General features: G+C 30.7%; 1 protein-coding gene across 1 annotated transcript; it reads right to left on the bottom strand.

The window, feature by feature from the left end:
* Nucleotides 1-2,557: 2,557 nt before the first annotated feature.
* LOC25499173 (calcium-transporting ATPase 12, plasma membrane-type) lies at nt 2,558-6,266 on the bottom strand. The gene has a single exon (XM_013594347.3). It carries the CDS (start codon nt 6,160-6,162, stop codon nt 2,974-2,976), a length of 3,189 nt encoding a protein of 1,062 aa, XP_013449801.1. The 5' UTR covers nt 6,163-6,266; the 3' UTR covers nt 2,558-2,973.
* Between the last annotated feature and the right edge of the window lie 10,493 nt (nt 6,267-16,759).

The following is a 16,759-nucleotide window of genomic DNA, read 5'->3' on the forward strand; positions in this document are numbered from 1 at the left end:
GAGAAAACAATATGAGTTGATACGGATGAAGAATTATATATGAAAGAGTTGCAGACTATTTTCCAAAAATTGTGTCTCACAAATCAAATGAAAAATTGTGGAGAATCAATTACTCCCTCTGTCCCATAATACATGACACAGTTGATTCTATTATGCATGCCAATGCATAATACTAAGTTTAAATATCTTGAATAATATGTTATAAAAAATTATGAAAATTTTATATTTTAAAAATACTCATCGAGACGAATCTAACGACATCTTATATGATATTATTTATCTTTGTATATTAGTAGAAAAATATAATCAAACTAAATTAGATCAAAATTATAAATTTTTAAATGGATCATCTATTGCAGGACGGATGGAGTATATAACAAACCGATGTAGTTAATACTTGGTCCCCACAAAGTCATACACTTAGTGGTTGGCACTTTCTCTTTGGTTGATGTATACTCTTAAGAATAGTCAAAGCCTTTGATTGATCCGTCTTGGACATGATAAAGCATCAAACATGTCTTGCTTGGACCACTGCCACCTGTCCCACGTGTGCTTAGAATAACTTGTTTCAGAAAAAAAATTTGAAAATAAATATTGAAACTTAAAAAGGATATATAAAATGTTTTATTTTCAATGAAATTTTTCTTTTTTATATTTTTTAATTAACATCCTCCAAATGGAGTAAATAGTCAATTTCCCCCCTGAAATTGTAAGTTTCATCAATTACCCCATTGAAATTAACAAAACTTCAATTACCCCCCTGAAATTTCACAACGTTAGTCAATTTACCCCATCCGTCAAATTTTTCTGTTAGTGAACATGACGTTTTGCAAATACCCACCTGAAGTTTTGCACTTATGTGCAAAATGTCCCCCAAACTTAAAAATTTATATTATTTTTTTCTTAAAAACAAACAATTAATAGTTAAATATTAAAACTAACTATTAATTTTGGAATTTGGAAAAACTACATGCATATATACATCAAAATAAGCTCCAAAATGGGGAAAAATATGTATTTTTTAAAGTGACAATAATGGGATGATTTGTGGATTAATATTGGGGGTTGTGTAGTTTAAATGGTTTGAGCAAATTGTTGAAGGAGTTGGAGGAGTTAAAAGACTAAGATGGTGAAGGAGAAAATATAAATTTAAATCTGATTATTAATTTGTTTATAAACCTCTAAAAATAATAATTTGTCTATTAGAAATAACCATTATTGTCACTTTAAAAATACACATTTTTCCCTATTTTGATGTATATATGCATGTAGTTTTCCCAAATTCCAAAATTAATAGTTAGTTTTAATATTTAACTATTAATTGTTTGTTTTTAAGAAAAAAATAATATAAATTTTTAAGTTTGGGGGGCATTTTGCACATAAGTGCAAAACTTCAGGGGGGTATTTGCAAAACGTCATGGTCACTAACAAAAAAATTGACGGAGGGGGTAAATTGACTAACGTTGTGAAATTTCAGGGGGGTAATTAAAGTTTTGTTAATTTCAGAGGGGTAATTGATGAAACTTACAATTTCAGGGGGGAAATTGACTATTTACTTCCTTCAAATGTAAGTTAGCACGACTCTTTGTTTTATTATGTCTTTGCTAAGAATTTTTTTTTTTTTAATTTTTAACCATTCAAAATATATAGATAAGTGATTTTTTTTAAAGGAAAACATTAAATATAAAAACTAAACAATTATAGCACATCTAGATGTGCAAGAAAATGATTAAATAAGTTACTAGTTCTTATAATATTTCAATTTTATGATTTGGTCCTAAATATATTTAAGTTTTAGATGAGTAGATGACAAAATTGTGCATATGTTCCTCAAAATAAAAATAAAAATTGTGCATATGTTAGAACTCGAACTTCAAGATATTCAAGTTTCAAATTTGGTGGCTAAACACATTTATATATCAATAGGCTCAAACATCAAGTTTTTTAGAATTTTGAAAAACTCAAATTTTAAATTTGTCGGAGTATGTAGTATAGCAATTGTTGCTTTTGGCAATTGTTACTTTCAACATAAATTTTTATTTTTTGATGCAATGTAGATTTTAATTAAGTTCAATAGTCTTTTTATTTTTCCCTAAAAAAAAGTCTTTTTATTTTAGTCTCGTGTATATGTATAAATTCTATATTCTATCACAAAAGGAAAAAATATTATGTGAGTTTTGGTTTGACATTTATAGTATAATGCTTCAATGCTAATCAAAGTTGATCCGACTGATAAGGATGCAAACCATATTTTAGAAGGGCTTGAGTTTAAACTCGAATGCCAATCTGAAGATTTTATTGGTGGATAATCTATAAGACTCTATAGTTATTTAACAAAAGAAAAAAAACGCGTTCATATCAACCGTGAAAATGTAATGTTGTTTTTCTCCAAAAAGAAAAGGAAAGATTAATTTTCAAGTCATATCAACTTTGTATTGAGGTCTAATGTGATAATAATCGTCCTACAGATAAAGAGAAGTGTCCAAGAAAAATTGTATAACAAAGCAACACACCAAAGATTACAATTCTCATATAGTTTGTTAGCATAGCAATAACATCAGAAGACAATATTACATACAAAAATCACATAAAATTTGATGAGCTTGGATATCTTAGAGTCAATATAAGCAAATGAATGCATACCTGTAACAGCTAATGAATGCAACTCTGTTCTTACATACAAATTTGAAGGCTTCATCAACCCTAATACTTTATATACTTTTGGTACACTTAAGAGAAGTTAACATGAATAGATACAGCTAGTTATGTTTATTATACACTCTCACATTCCAAGAACTTATCAACCACAAATGCTACCTATACTATACTATAGTTCAAGGCCTAAATAAAGGTATTTGCTAAAAATTCCACATATTTGGTATGAGACACATGGAAAATCAATATCCCCTATGTAACTATACTTGAATAGCACATTCTAGTTTTCAAGATACTTGAGTGAAACATGAGGTGAAATTAAAAAGCATTCTTAATCTTGAAGACTAATAATTTAACCCACTTAGTATAACTGAATGAAGGTTTATCTGAAACAGGTATGAGCTTTACTAAGCAAGCAAGTGGCCATGAAACAACTGCAATTCCAATACAAATTCCCCATTGCTCCCATGTTAATCTTTCTGTATCAGCAAATTTCCTTAGCAGTTCCACCATCAGGATTTGAAGAACAATAGTAATACCAATAATTCCAAGAAACAAGTGGTTTTTAAGAATCCCTTCAAATACATAAAGTTTCTCCATGCTTCTTGAGTTGAATTCGTTGAAAACTTGGCAGAGAACAAAAGTATTAAAAATTAGTGTATCCTTTACCTCCTTACTTACATTGAAGATTGATTTTCCATAAAACTGCATAATCAGAAGAACTGCAATCTGATATGAAGCTTGAGCTAGAAGGTTTCTCCACATAATGTTTGTAATTAGAGGCGCGGTACGACCTATCGGCTTTTTCTTCATTAACTCCTTTGTAGGCCTTTCTGTTGCTAGTGCCAAAGCACCTAGTGTATCCATAATGAGATTCACCCAAAGAAGTTGAACTGTTGTTAAGGGAACATCACCAGAAGAAACTGCTGCAATAAAGTTTATCACAAGTGCTGCAACATTCACTGTTAGTTGAAACTGAATAAATTTCTGGATGTTGTTGTAAACACATCTTCCCCACCTTAAAACAGTTGCAACAGAATTGAAGTTGTCGTCTAAGATGACGATATCGGAACTTTCTTTGGCGACTTCGGTTCCTTGGATTCCCATAGAAAGTCCTATATCAGCTTCTTTTAAGGCAGGTGCATCGTTTGTGCCGTCGCCTGTGACCGCAACTACATGACCTTTCTTTCTTAAGCATTGCACCATCAAAAGTTTGTCCATAGGGGATGATCTTGCCATTACTCGGATATTATCGACTTTTTCCATTCTCTCTTCCTCTGTATAGCTTCTGAATTCAACACCTTCCACCACTTCTCCAGCTTTTGCATGATCACTATTAGAATCTAATATTCCACATTCTATTGCTATTGCCTTAGCAGTGAATATGTTATCGCCGGTGATCATCTTAATTTCAACTCCTGCAGCTTTGCAAGTTTCCACAGCTTTCTTAGTGTTTGGTCTGCATGGATCCTTGAGGCCAACGATGCCAAGCAATGTCAATCCATCTTCTCTAAGCATTTGATGTGATTTTTTCTCCCTTTTGATCATATAATCAATATCTTCGGAATCTGAAATCTCCGTGTGAGCAAAAGCAATACATCTTAGACTACTAGCAGCCATAACTTGAATGATTCTCTCAATTTTACTCCGTTCTTCTTCATCAAGGGACTTCCTCGCGCCGTTACTATCAATATAGTTTGTACACATTGCAAGTATCATCTCTGCAGCTCCTTTCCAATGCACGTGAACGCTGTTGTCGTCGTTCTCTTTCCTTATAGCAACACCGCTTCGTTTCTTCTCCGAGTTAAATGTTTCAACATGAAGGACTTTATGCTTCTGTTTCATTTCATCCATGTCCATACCCAAATCCAATACTGCCCACATGAGTATAGCTTTCTCCGTTGGACTCCCTGAAATTTCAGGTTCAGAACCAGATGGAGGATTGTAGACACTACCAGTTGTATTGAGCCCTACCCCTTGATGGAACAACTCAAGAACTTTTGGTGTCATTGCATTGGAAAAATTTTCTATAATATTTTCAGGACCAAGACAAAACTTGGTCACCCTCATTTGATTCAATGTCAAGGTACCTGTTTTATCAGTGCAGATAACTGTTGCTGATCCCATAGTTTCACAAGCTGAAAGTTTCCTCACCATAGCATGATCTGCCATCATTCTTTTCATGGAGTAAGCAAGAGTTAGTGTCACAGCCAATGGCAAACCCTCAGGGATGGCAACGACCACAATAGTGACTGCAGCCGCAACGATACTCACAACAGAATTCATAACATCATTTATATCGGTTTTGCTTCCTCGAAATTCCTTATTCCCTTTCTCATCATGTGAGTTACCTGTGAAATAACGAATTAACAACACTAGAAGTACAAGAAACGCTACTGCAAGTCCAACCTTTCCAATCGAAGAGGTTAACTTGTCGAGGCGTGCTTGTAACGGCGTTCTTTCATTAGTGTCTCGCGATATCGAGCTCATCATTTGTCCCCATGATGTGTTTTTGCCCACAGATGTTACAAGCATCTGAGCATATCCATCCACAACTTTTGCGCCGGACAACAAAAAAGGAGCTCTTAAAGGCTCAATCTCTACATGGTCGCTCTCACCTGTCATGCTAGATTCGTCCACTTGCAACGAATAACCGGATAAAAATACTCCATCAGCCGGAATTTGATCACCAATCTTGAGAGACACAATATCTCCCACAAGAACATCAAAAATTGATATCTGTTGTGGCCTTCCATTTCTCACAACTTCAACTTTGATATTGTTGCTTATCTTAGACAATTTGTGAAATTGTCTTTCTTGTCTAAAATTGCTTAGTGCACTTACAACCACAACAAGAAAAACTGCTAGAAATATACTTCCACCTTCATACCAACCTTCCCCTGGTCCATGTTCTTTAATACCAAAACCAAGGGAAAGACCAGCACAAACAAGAAGAATGATAATTGTTGTATCATTGAAAGCTTCAAGCACAAAATGTAAAAGACCTTTTGGTGGTGGTTTTTTGTAAGTATTTGAACCGAACAACTCGAGCCGTCTCGAAATATCATCGTCACTTCCAATAATTCCCTTTGTTGGAAATGTTCCAAGAACATGTCCAACACCTTCAACTCCACCAAACTCACTTAAGGACTTCAAGTTTTTGTCCTTAACCATATCAGCAAGTTTGGTCTTATCAACAACAACATCAGAAACCAAAGAGTAATGATTGGTTCCATTATGTTGTGTAATTAGTGGTTCAATTATATCAAGAGTAGTGGTGGAACTTGAAGATTCTGTGTGAAAGAGTTTTGTGTAAGGGTTAGAGTTTTTTCTAGATATAACCTCTTTTGCAAGGGAAAGCATAACCCTTCTAGAATAAATAGCTGTGTATGCAAAACGCCACCTTCTTTTTGCATTGGTGTATTTGGAAGTGACTTTGGCGAGGGTATTGGTGATGTCAATGATAAATGAGGTACCATCATATTGTAGATTATGATTATTAGACATGGTGGAATTTTACTAAAGGTTTAGAGTATGAGAAGAAATATCTAGTTTGAGGAAAGAACTAGGAAAGAACTTCATTCTGTAGTTACAAGGATGGTTGCATAAATATATATAGACATTTTTATATTTGTCGTGTTAAAGTGTACATGAAATAGTTTCCATGTAACTTCCTAGAAAAACTATGAAATCTACACTGTATTTCTTTATGTTTTTGTTGTTATCTAATTTGGTCAAAGGTATGAAAAGGACTTTTTTAACATATAAACATTCTTGCGGTGCAATTTAAATGGTTTTTGCTAAGAAGAAAGTAACAAGTTTGATACTAATACACATTAAATGGAAGTAATGTATAGTGGAAATTTCAAAATAAAAACTGATGCACGATCTGTGTAATGAAAAATATACTTAGTGGGATGCATTTTCATGAAGTCGACATAAAACTGAGTTGTCCTTAACCATTATCTCTGTCTCAATAGTCAATACTCGGTGCATAGCACAAACTAGGAGGAATGAAGAGACAAATCTTTATTAACAAAAAATGACAAATTTAAAAAACTTTTAATGATGACTTAATGTATTTCAAGACATAGGATGATATTGAATAATTTTTGGTTCTATATAATTTTTGTTGGACAAAATATTATTTTTGTATTTTAAACAACTTGTAGGTGAGACAAAAAATTATGTTGGAATTTTATGAAGGATAAGAAATAGTTTTACTAATCAAATATTGTACAACTTGAGTTGTCATATTCTATCCTTCGTTTTTTTAGTAAATCAAACCTACTCATAATCTAACACTAAATGTAGCAGTTTAGAATTTAAATGGTGCTTTGTAATGTTGTAAGAGACAAACTCCTTTAGTAAATTCAACCTTTGTTGGCTTGATTTGGTTGCGTTGATTTATAATTTAACTTTACATTTTGTTAAATATTTTTCATTGTTTAAAAAATAAATATTAAATAAATAACTTTACATTTTGTTATATTTTAATGTCCAGAAAATTCGTTAATTAAATATATTGTAGTTTTCTTTCTCAACCAAGAATCAATATGCTTTTTTTTAAAAAAAAAAAACTCCATTGTATAAATATGTTCTTTGCAGAGCCCAGGAGTGAACCGTGGCTGCACGTTCAATCATACCATTAAGTTTAGTTCATTTTCACAATTATGAAAAGTTTCTCAGTAGCAAATTTTTATTCTTTAGTTAGCTGACTTATATGGTAAGGAGTTTTCATCCACACAAAGTTGTGTATTCAACTTTCGCTTTCTCTAAACTATACATTTTTAGGGACTTGAATAAGTTTTAAATTTACATATCACTGATTCATAATTTTTTAATAGTAGTATCTAATAAGCACTCAATCTCCAATCCAACATCTCACACAAATTTTTTAAATGGAATTCACTTACCAACTATCAATAACTATATACTATCACATTTCAATTTTTTAATATCAAAAGAGTGTGGATCCAGCTTAAGATTGATGTCTTAAGTGAGGCTTTGGATCTTTTAAGACCTCTAAATATTTAAGATCGTCTCATTGAAGATGGTCTAAGTACCTGTATTAAGTTATTCTTTTAAGATCTGAATGAGAATACTTAATAAGTATTAGATCTAAATGTTTAAGATCGTCTCGTTGAAGATGGTCTAAGTACCTGTATTAACACTCTTTGAGTGTTAAGATTTGTGTTGATGGTATGTACTCTCTGTCCTTAATTATAAGACTCTTTTGAGAATTTTTTTTGTCCCTTTTTATAAGACTTCTTTGCTATTTCGAGCTACATTAATTATTTCTTTACATACATGCTAATATTTATTATATATCTTTTTCTTCAATCAGCTATAAATAACATGTTGAAAACATAAACCAACTCTCTCTCAATGATAAAATTGTAAAAACAATAGTAATTACAAACATATTTAACACAAATATTCACTGTCTTAATTCCCATTATTTTTTTAAAAGAGTGATGTAATTAGAGAGAGGGGGTAATATATAGTTTCTGAATAGCTCCAGGTCTAATTAATGGCATGCCGTCCTGGACGGACAAGGATTTCGCGTAGAACTCGCGTACACGCGACAAGTACAAAGTTCCAGACAAGATTGGATAATTTTTTTTCTCAAATAATATTTATTTATTTTGGTTAATATTTATCTTTTAAAACACGATATTCCTTTACCCTCTGATATAAATAATAGAAACATGCAATCCATCACATAAATATGTGAAGTTATATATATCATTCATTATTTGGGTTCAAAATTTTAGATTATTTAGCATGAACGTGTCATCATGTACACACCAAGTGCCCAAACACAAACAAGAATAAATTTACTCCTTAGTGCATTCACCTCATATTTTCCAACTTGGAAGTATAATATATTTTTTATTACTAACACTGTTAACTTTTAGAATGAATGAATCTTGTGGACTTTTGCTTACAACATCATGTAGACATGTACATTCTACACGACGCAATAGAGAGGGAACATCAAAATTTTCGGCATGTTTCACACCAGCCAAACGTAATGGGTTAAGCTATTATATCCTGACTCGTGTCGATTACTGCTGCTGCGGGACCTAACCTCACGTATATCAGACATTTACTAATGACAAAATGAGACTAATATGAAATCACAATAAATGTAAAAGGATTGACAGATGAAGAAAAATAAAATTATATCACAATAGGATGCCTAGTTACCGTCTTTTGACAAACCAGCTTTAATATCATCAAGTTGGGCAAATGCATCGGGGATCTTTAAGTTTAGATCTATTAACGAGTATTTTCGGTGCACTTTTTAAGCATTTTAAATTAGATAATTATTCATTAAAAATATTAAAGTTTTCAATTTTCAATGTATTTTATTACATAAAATTTCATTAAAATTACAATTTAAAGTTCTTAACCAGTGTCCTGGGTACTAGTTAACATTTTCCTTTAAGTTTTAAGTTTGTATCAGATTTCGTGTTTTAAATTTTATATTGACCATATAGTTTAGGAAAAGTGTGCACGTGATCTTTAAGTTATAAAATGTATCGAGCATTACTCTCTTTTGCATCAAACGTGGTTAAAAAGTGTTTACATAGATATTTATTACTAAGTTTGTAGTAAATTCACCACTCTAAAATATATAGTTTATAGGTATTCAATTTTGATTTGAAACAAAATTGATTGATTAATTGATTTATAATATTGTTGATGAAATATTAATTTGTAAAATTAAAATTGGAAAAACAATGAAAAAAAAAATGTATGCAAGTATTCATGTTAGGTGTTATAAATATTTTTTTGAAACATTCATCTCAATGTTAAATGATCCTGTAAACACTTATTAACAAAGTTAAATGAAAAAAGATCATTTGAAACCAAAAAAATTAAAATGCTAATTTGTTCATTTTTACTTACATAGATAACCAATTTAAAACTAAAAAGATTCATCTAACACAAACTTTAAATTTAAAGAACCTCGTTCAAATATACACTAATTCAAAAGACCCGTGACATGCAAGCAATGTAGTAACTTTCTGCATTTTAACCCAACTAGTGGTGCCATGTTTTTCTAAAAGAAAAAAGAGGTAAACTGTCATATGAACTAAAATAATATTCCTCAATCTTACAACAAGTGACTTTTGGAAAAATAAAAATGTCCTTAAACAAATTTCATTTCCTCGGTAATTAATATTGATTCATTTTTGTCCCCGTGAGCATAGTTCAATTGGCAGGAACATACATTGTTATATGCAAGGGCCGATGTTCGAATTCCGAACACCTCATTTATTCATCTTAAAAAAGGTGAATTCTAACCACTAGACTATCTGATAAAAAAAAGAAAATATTGATTATTTTTTAAAACTATAACAGTAGTATTATGTATATCACTTTCAATAAAAAGATAAATAATTTTAGTCGTTGTAATTTTGTTTTTTAGGATGTTATCCCTACGTTGTCAGAAACCATCATTTTGAGTCCTTAAATTAATTCTGTTTATTTAATTCACATCTATGATATATAAAAAACACAATTAAATTAATCGATTGGACCTCCCAAGCTTCTTCCATCTCCCACTCTTACATGACTCGCCGGAATGGAGACAAAATAGAGAGTCGACAAATAACAAGAAAAATAATAAAAAGTTACTCTTTAGATATTCATGGTTTGTCTTTAGACACTTTAACCCGACAAAAATACTTTAAATGGCAATTAACTACTGTTCATTGTAAACCGTGGTTAACCAACGTTTTAAATATGTCGTGTACGATGAATCCATAACACATTTATGTTTAATTTACCTAACTGTACCGTACTTGAGTGTCGTTCATACCTTTAGTTAAATTTTTGTATAATGAAATGATTATTACAAAAGTTTCAATATATTTTATCAACAAAAAAAAAAGTTGTATCATGCTCCCTCGGATCTCAAATATAAGAAAGATTCTCTTTCTAAATTCAATTGAATAATTAATGTATCTGCTTTATAATGTAGACAAGATACATTAACTACTCAATGAACATAAAAAAAAAAAATATTTTCTTATATTTGAGACCGGAGAGAGTATACTATTATAGACCCATTATCTTTTAATCATATACTTTTATAGACCCGTTGTCCTTAGCAAACCGAACTAGTTGGACCAGTTGCTCCCTTGTTGCTGCAGCACGAGTAGGATTGTTTGGAGAACAGAAAAAAATTATATAGAGTAATGATAACTAGACACAAAATATTTGACACAAATACGACACCATGGGTAGTTTGGATATTTCCACCATTAAGCAGGGGTAGTTTTGTCAAATCCCATAGACCCATCTTCTTCCCAATCCCATCTTCTCTACCTTCTCTCTCAGTTCCTCACCATAGACAGCACCATTCTCCAAACCACCGCCTTCCTCTCCCGCCGTCGTCCTCACCACCGCAGCCTGCATCCTCACAATCATTTGTCCTCATCAGTGGCAACCACCACCGTCCTCGCCACCATCAAACCGTTCAGATCTGGACGCGACGACGACGAAATCTTCTCCCTGTCGTCGCCGGAGTCCCGTTCAGATCACCACCACATCGGACATCAAATCTGTGACGACCGTGGTCACCGTTGATTGTGAGAAACCTCGAGGGAGAGAGAGCAGTGAGAACTCGAGGGACAAAACACACACAGATAGCACATGAGATAGGTGGAGGTTGTGACGACGTTCAAAGGAAGATGACCGGAGGTTACGGCGTCGTTCAAAGGTAGATGACCGTAGCAAGCTGAGAGAGACCGTAGGGATGCAAGAAAGAGAGAAGGTGGATTGCAGAAAGACAAGAGAGAAGAGAAAATAATAATAATAAAATATATGGTATAAGTGAACAGTTGGATATGGTGTTGTATTTGTGTCTAAATTTTGTGTTTGTTTATCATTTTTGAATTATATATGGTCGAATAAGAGAAGAATAAACTCAGATTCACTCCACCTGTTACTTTTTTAATAATCATTTCATAACACAAAAGTTGAACCAAAGGTATGAAGTAATACCAATGGGTAATTAAACAGAAATGTGTTCTAGGTTCCTGTATTTGACAGGTTTGAAACAACAACTGACTACAATTCATCAACGTACGGTAATTAACTGCCTGAAAGAAAACCATGTGTGCCTAAAGAGCAATTGTATTGTAACTGTGTTCCATAGAAATTGGAGGAAGGGATCAATAGTTAAAATGGTTTCAATTTAATTTATGCCATGTTGGGCATGCTTTGGTGTCATATGAAACCAAAGTAAGGAGTTGAAGAGAAATTCAAATTCTCAAATTTTGAATTTTCTATCTTTCGATAAATTTCACATAAAGAATGTAAAAAATACAAAGAAAAATAAGAGAGAGACAAAATATATGGCAACATTTAACACTATGTATCCCTCCGTTCATAAACATAAGTACATATTTAATTAAAAATTTATCAATAAAATATATATGTTTCTTTTAAATTACTATATACATTTACAGTTTCTTTTCTAAATAAACTTCTAACTAATATCACTATATGTATATATGTATCAAGGTGTCTTAGGTATTCATACATATGATAGACATATTAACTACGCTACCAACTTTTCTTATGTTTTTTTTCATGGAAAACACCCTCGACTGTGTGTTTAGTGGGTTAAGATCTTCTCAATTTATGATCAATTAGAGAAATACAACACAAATAAGTTTGAAAAAAGTATAAAATAATTAATGATAGTAGAATCCATTTAATAGTAAGACCCATTATCAATTTTTTGTATCTATCTCACTTCAAATTACGTATTACATTTATTTTAAAAAATGAAGATAATCTTAACTCATATTTAATCAACGCTTTAATTTTCAAGATAAATTTTACTTTCGGATGCGAAAAAATATTCTCCAGCTCCAAGTTAATTGCCCACTGGTGGATTAGTGACAAGTCGAGATGACATCTCATTGTGATGCTTGTATGAATTTTCTAAGTTTTTTTTTTTTTTTTTAAAACATGAATTTTCAAGTTAATTGGCCACTAATGGATAAGTGTCTCAAATAAAAAGTAATGTATCGCTTTTAGTTTTTAATAGTATAATTGCTTATTTCCTAAGTATATCCTTTAATTCTTGTAAAAAAAAATATAGCATCTAATCATGATATGGATAATTGACTAAAATTATTATTTTCTCTCTTTCATTTATCATCTTTTTTAATGTAAAATTATCAAATGTTATGGAATATTATGGTATAGAGGGAGTATTAAATTTGCTAAAAAAAAAAGAGGGAGTACTAAATACTACCTTATTATAGAATCTCTAACAAAAATCACTAATATTAAAATAAAGTTGTTGGGATAGTAAGTTTATCTAAAATGTTTATGACTATCATTAATTACCTAATTAATATTTATTTTTCATATTCCAAGAAAAATTGATAATATTAATAATGACTATATATTTTTTTTAAAAGTCATGGATGTATCTAATAATTTGAATTAATCTTTAAAAACAACCTAATTTTTGTAAAAGATCTTATAATTATGGACGGATGAAGTGTGTCATTTCATTTATGGAAAAGTAGGTAATCATAGAGAACATGTCATGTCTAATATGCACAAAAGTGGATGCAATGAATTTCCACGAGAGAAGTTACATGAAAAGTGGGAAAAAATTATTCGGTCATGTTAACGTTCATAAAAACACATATTAGCATTTTCCTAAATTAAAATAAAAAAATGTGGATCAACAATTATATTTTATAAAGATCATACCAATTACTAAACTATCTATCATATCATAAACAACAGGTTAAACAAATAATTTAATTTATATGCACTTCAGTGTAAAGTTATTTTACAAATATATTGAATGATGCCACATCATTGGATAGATGTATGTGCAAAATAACTTTGCATTATAGAAACTAAACTCTTAAACAAAAGAGAAATTCTAATATTGTCCAGAAATTCTAATATTGTCCACATTTATAAATGACCTGACGTTGAACTAGTACTTCAAAATATTTAAAACTCAGACAATTATAGATCTCATCTCGTGGTAGTAGATGTTAATGATCTCAATCAAATTACAATCTTAACACAACAAGGTAAATATAAGACAAGTCATGATGTTTTTTTTTTATTAAATAGTATCATTAAAATTTCTAATCATTTTAAATATTGCAAAGTGGACGACCCTTAAAAGTTAAAACTAACAATACATTTAATTGGAGAAGTACAATGCCTTTTCCGGCCGTGAAATATTTCGTTTCTACTAAATTTATCTTTATGTGGAACCCCTATTCACATTATTTTCTATCCTACTTCCAAAAGGTTATGAGGGCGGGAGGACAATGTGTACCCGATTCGCACTAAGTTTAAATGAGAGAATCGTCATATCTAATGTTCATCTTTCTTTATCTTTTGAGCAAATCGTCATTTTTCCGTTAAATATCTAACAAATAGTTACGATAGTCTTTCAATATAACAAAATTTTGAAATAATCTTTTATTTTGAACCCTATTAGTCAAAATAGTCCTTAGACATATAAAATCAACAAGAATTAATCAAAAGTAGCTTTTAATTTCAGGGACATCATATACTATTTTACTAACGGAGCACACAATTAAAATTTATTTTATAATTTTGCCACATTGAGGTATTATTGTGGCTACTCGCTATAAGTTCAAGTGCAAAAATTATTTACCCTTATTTCTTTACCTTTAATATCTTTGATTATCTCTATTAACAAAAATTATTAAAATATTAATATTTTTAAATATGTATAAAAACAAATTTTATATATATATATATATATATATATATATATATATATATATATATATATATATATATATATATATATATGGGGTTTGCTAGGATACACCCACCAGTTTTTATTAAAGTGTATTTTAGCAAAGATATAATTAAAAAGTTGTTAAATACACCTTAAGGTAAATCTTGCTAAAACACACCTTCTAAAAAATAAGTGGGTGTATGTTGACAACTCCTATAGGCATTTGCTAGAATACAGCCACTTATTTTTTAAAAGGTGTGTTTTAGCAAGTTATAACTAAAAAGTAGTTAAATACACCTTAAGGTGTAACTTGCTAAAACACTCCCACATAAAAACTAGTGGGTGTGTTCTAGCAAATCCATATATATATATATATATATATATATATATATATATATATATATATATATATATAGGGTTATGCTAGAAGACACCTTTTATGAATGTGTCTTTTAGCAAGATATCATATTAACATTTGCTAAAAGACACCAACTAATTTTTATGAAGGTGTATTTTAGCAAGTTATAACTAAAAATTGGATAAACATACCTTGAGGTGTGACTTGCTAAAAGACATCTTTAAAGGGTATCTTCTAGCAAAACCTATATATATAAATATCATTTATCTTTAACTATGATTCAAGTATGTTATCTGAATAGTACACAAACCAGGATGGGTAGTCTTTGTTGACTAAGCGAAACTACCTGGTAACTTCGTCCCTATTGATTTTTCACATATTTAGCAGTATGTTCTGACTTGCAGAAAAGAAACCAGTAAGCAACAACTAACAAGTAATCTCACGAAAAAGACATTTTGATTTTGAAATGTCAAGCTGAAATAAAACTTTGTACGTGACAAACAATACAAATGTCTGGTTGTCTTTAGCTCAGTGCAATTTCGCAGCAACTTACCATGTCGACTCACGAGGAAATAATAAAGGAAAATATCCTTTTCAAGATGACCCAGTCTTTGTTTTATAATAAATATTATGAGATAAATTCATGGGAATCCTAGTATCCCCACCACCCGTACTAATACAAAAAATTGCATCAGCAATAGTCACACGGAGATATCCATAATAAGCTGTATAATTTTTAAAAAATTAATAATAAAATATCACTAATTTGTTAATATAATTTTTATTTTTCACGCAACTATAAGATTCATATTGTTGTATGAAAGTAAATAATAAACTCACCACCAAAAAAAGTAAACAATAAACAAGGAAATAAGCATGGTATGACATATGAGAATGTTATAATAGATAAAAGATTACACAAGACACGATTAAAAATATAATTGTAAGAGAAAAAATTTACAATAACCATTTTGTGGAAAAAATGGAAAAGTCATTATAGGTTGTTAGAGAAAGTGCAAAAGAATACCCTCTAAACACCAATAAGGAGGAAAAGTATAGTCTAATAACCAAGCATAAATGAATCGAGAAAAACTATGGATAAACCAACAAAGAAATTTAACAGTAACACTATGTTTGGTAGAGTAGTAGAGAAGAGAGAGTTAAGGAAAAGAGAAATTAAAGAGAGAGAGTGAAGTTCTCCTATTTGGTAGTGAAGAGAAATAGGGGAGAGAGACTAAAAACATGTGGACCCCACATAAAATCCTTTCTCTCCAAAGTTGAGAAGAAAGTGAAGGAGATTAGTGATATTTATTCCTTCTATGCCCCTAGTCCAATGTAGTTAATTTTGTATCTCTTATGATTTCAGTTTTTTTTTTTTCCCACCGTCAACTTTATATAATTTGAAAGTGAATTTAGGAGAAGCTATTATTTTTTTTGCATCAAGAGTAAGCTATTTTTGGTATTCGTAATTTTTTTTTTGTTGTACTTTTTATAATACAGTATTTTGCGATTTGCCAAATGTATGTTCCTGCTGATTTTTAAAAAATTTATCAATTATGTTGAATTAAAATAAGTAATTGAAATAATTAATTAATTAAATGAATTTAAATAAAAGAATTAAATTAATTTTGTTGGAAATGTTATATGATGTAGGGGCATTGTAGTACTTTTCAAAATAAACAATACTTCTCTCTTCCCGATTTCTTTTTCCTTTCTTTTGTAACAAACAACCCCTCAAATCTACTATATTTCTCACATACTTCTCTCTTCTCAATCTCTCTCTTCACAACTTCTCTCCCAAACCAAACACACCCTAAATGATCTATCTTCGAATCTAGTTCATTAAATTATCTTTTAATGTCAATAGATTTATATAATTGACTCCATCCAGTGAGAAAAATATTTGATTGCTATGGTAAAAAATGGACTGATATGCAGAATACACCGTTCTGTCAGAGTAGGAGAAG

Source organism: Medicago truncatula, chromosome 7 (assembly GCF_003473485.1).
Source record: "Medicago truncatula cultivar Jemalong A17 chromosome 7, MtrunA17r5.0-ANR, whole genome shotgun sequence".
NCBI classification, from domain to species: domain Eukaryota; kingdom Viridiplantae; phylum Streptophyta; class Magnoliopsida; order Fabales; family Fabaceae; genus Medicago; species Medicago truncatula.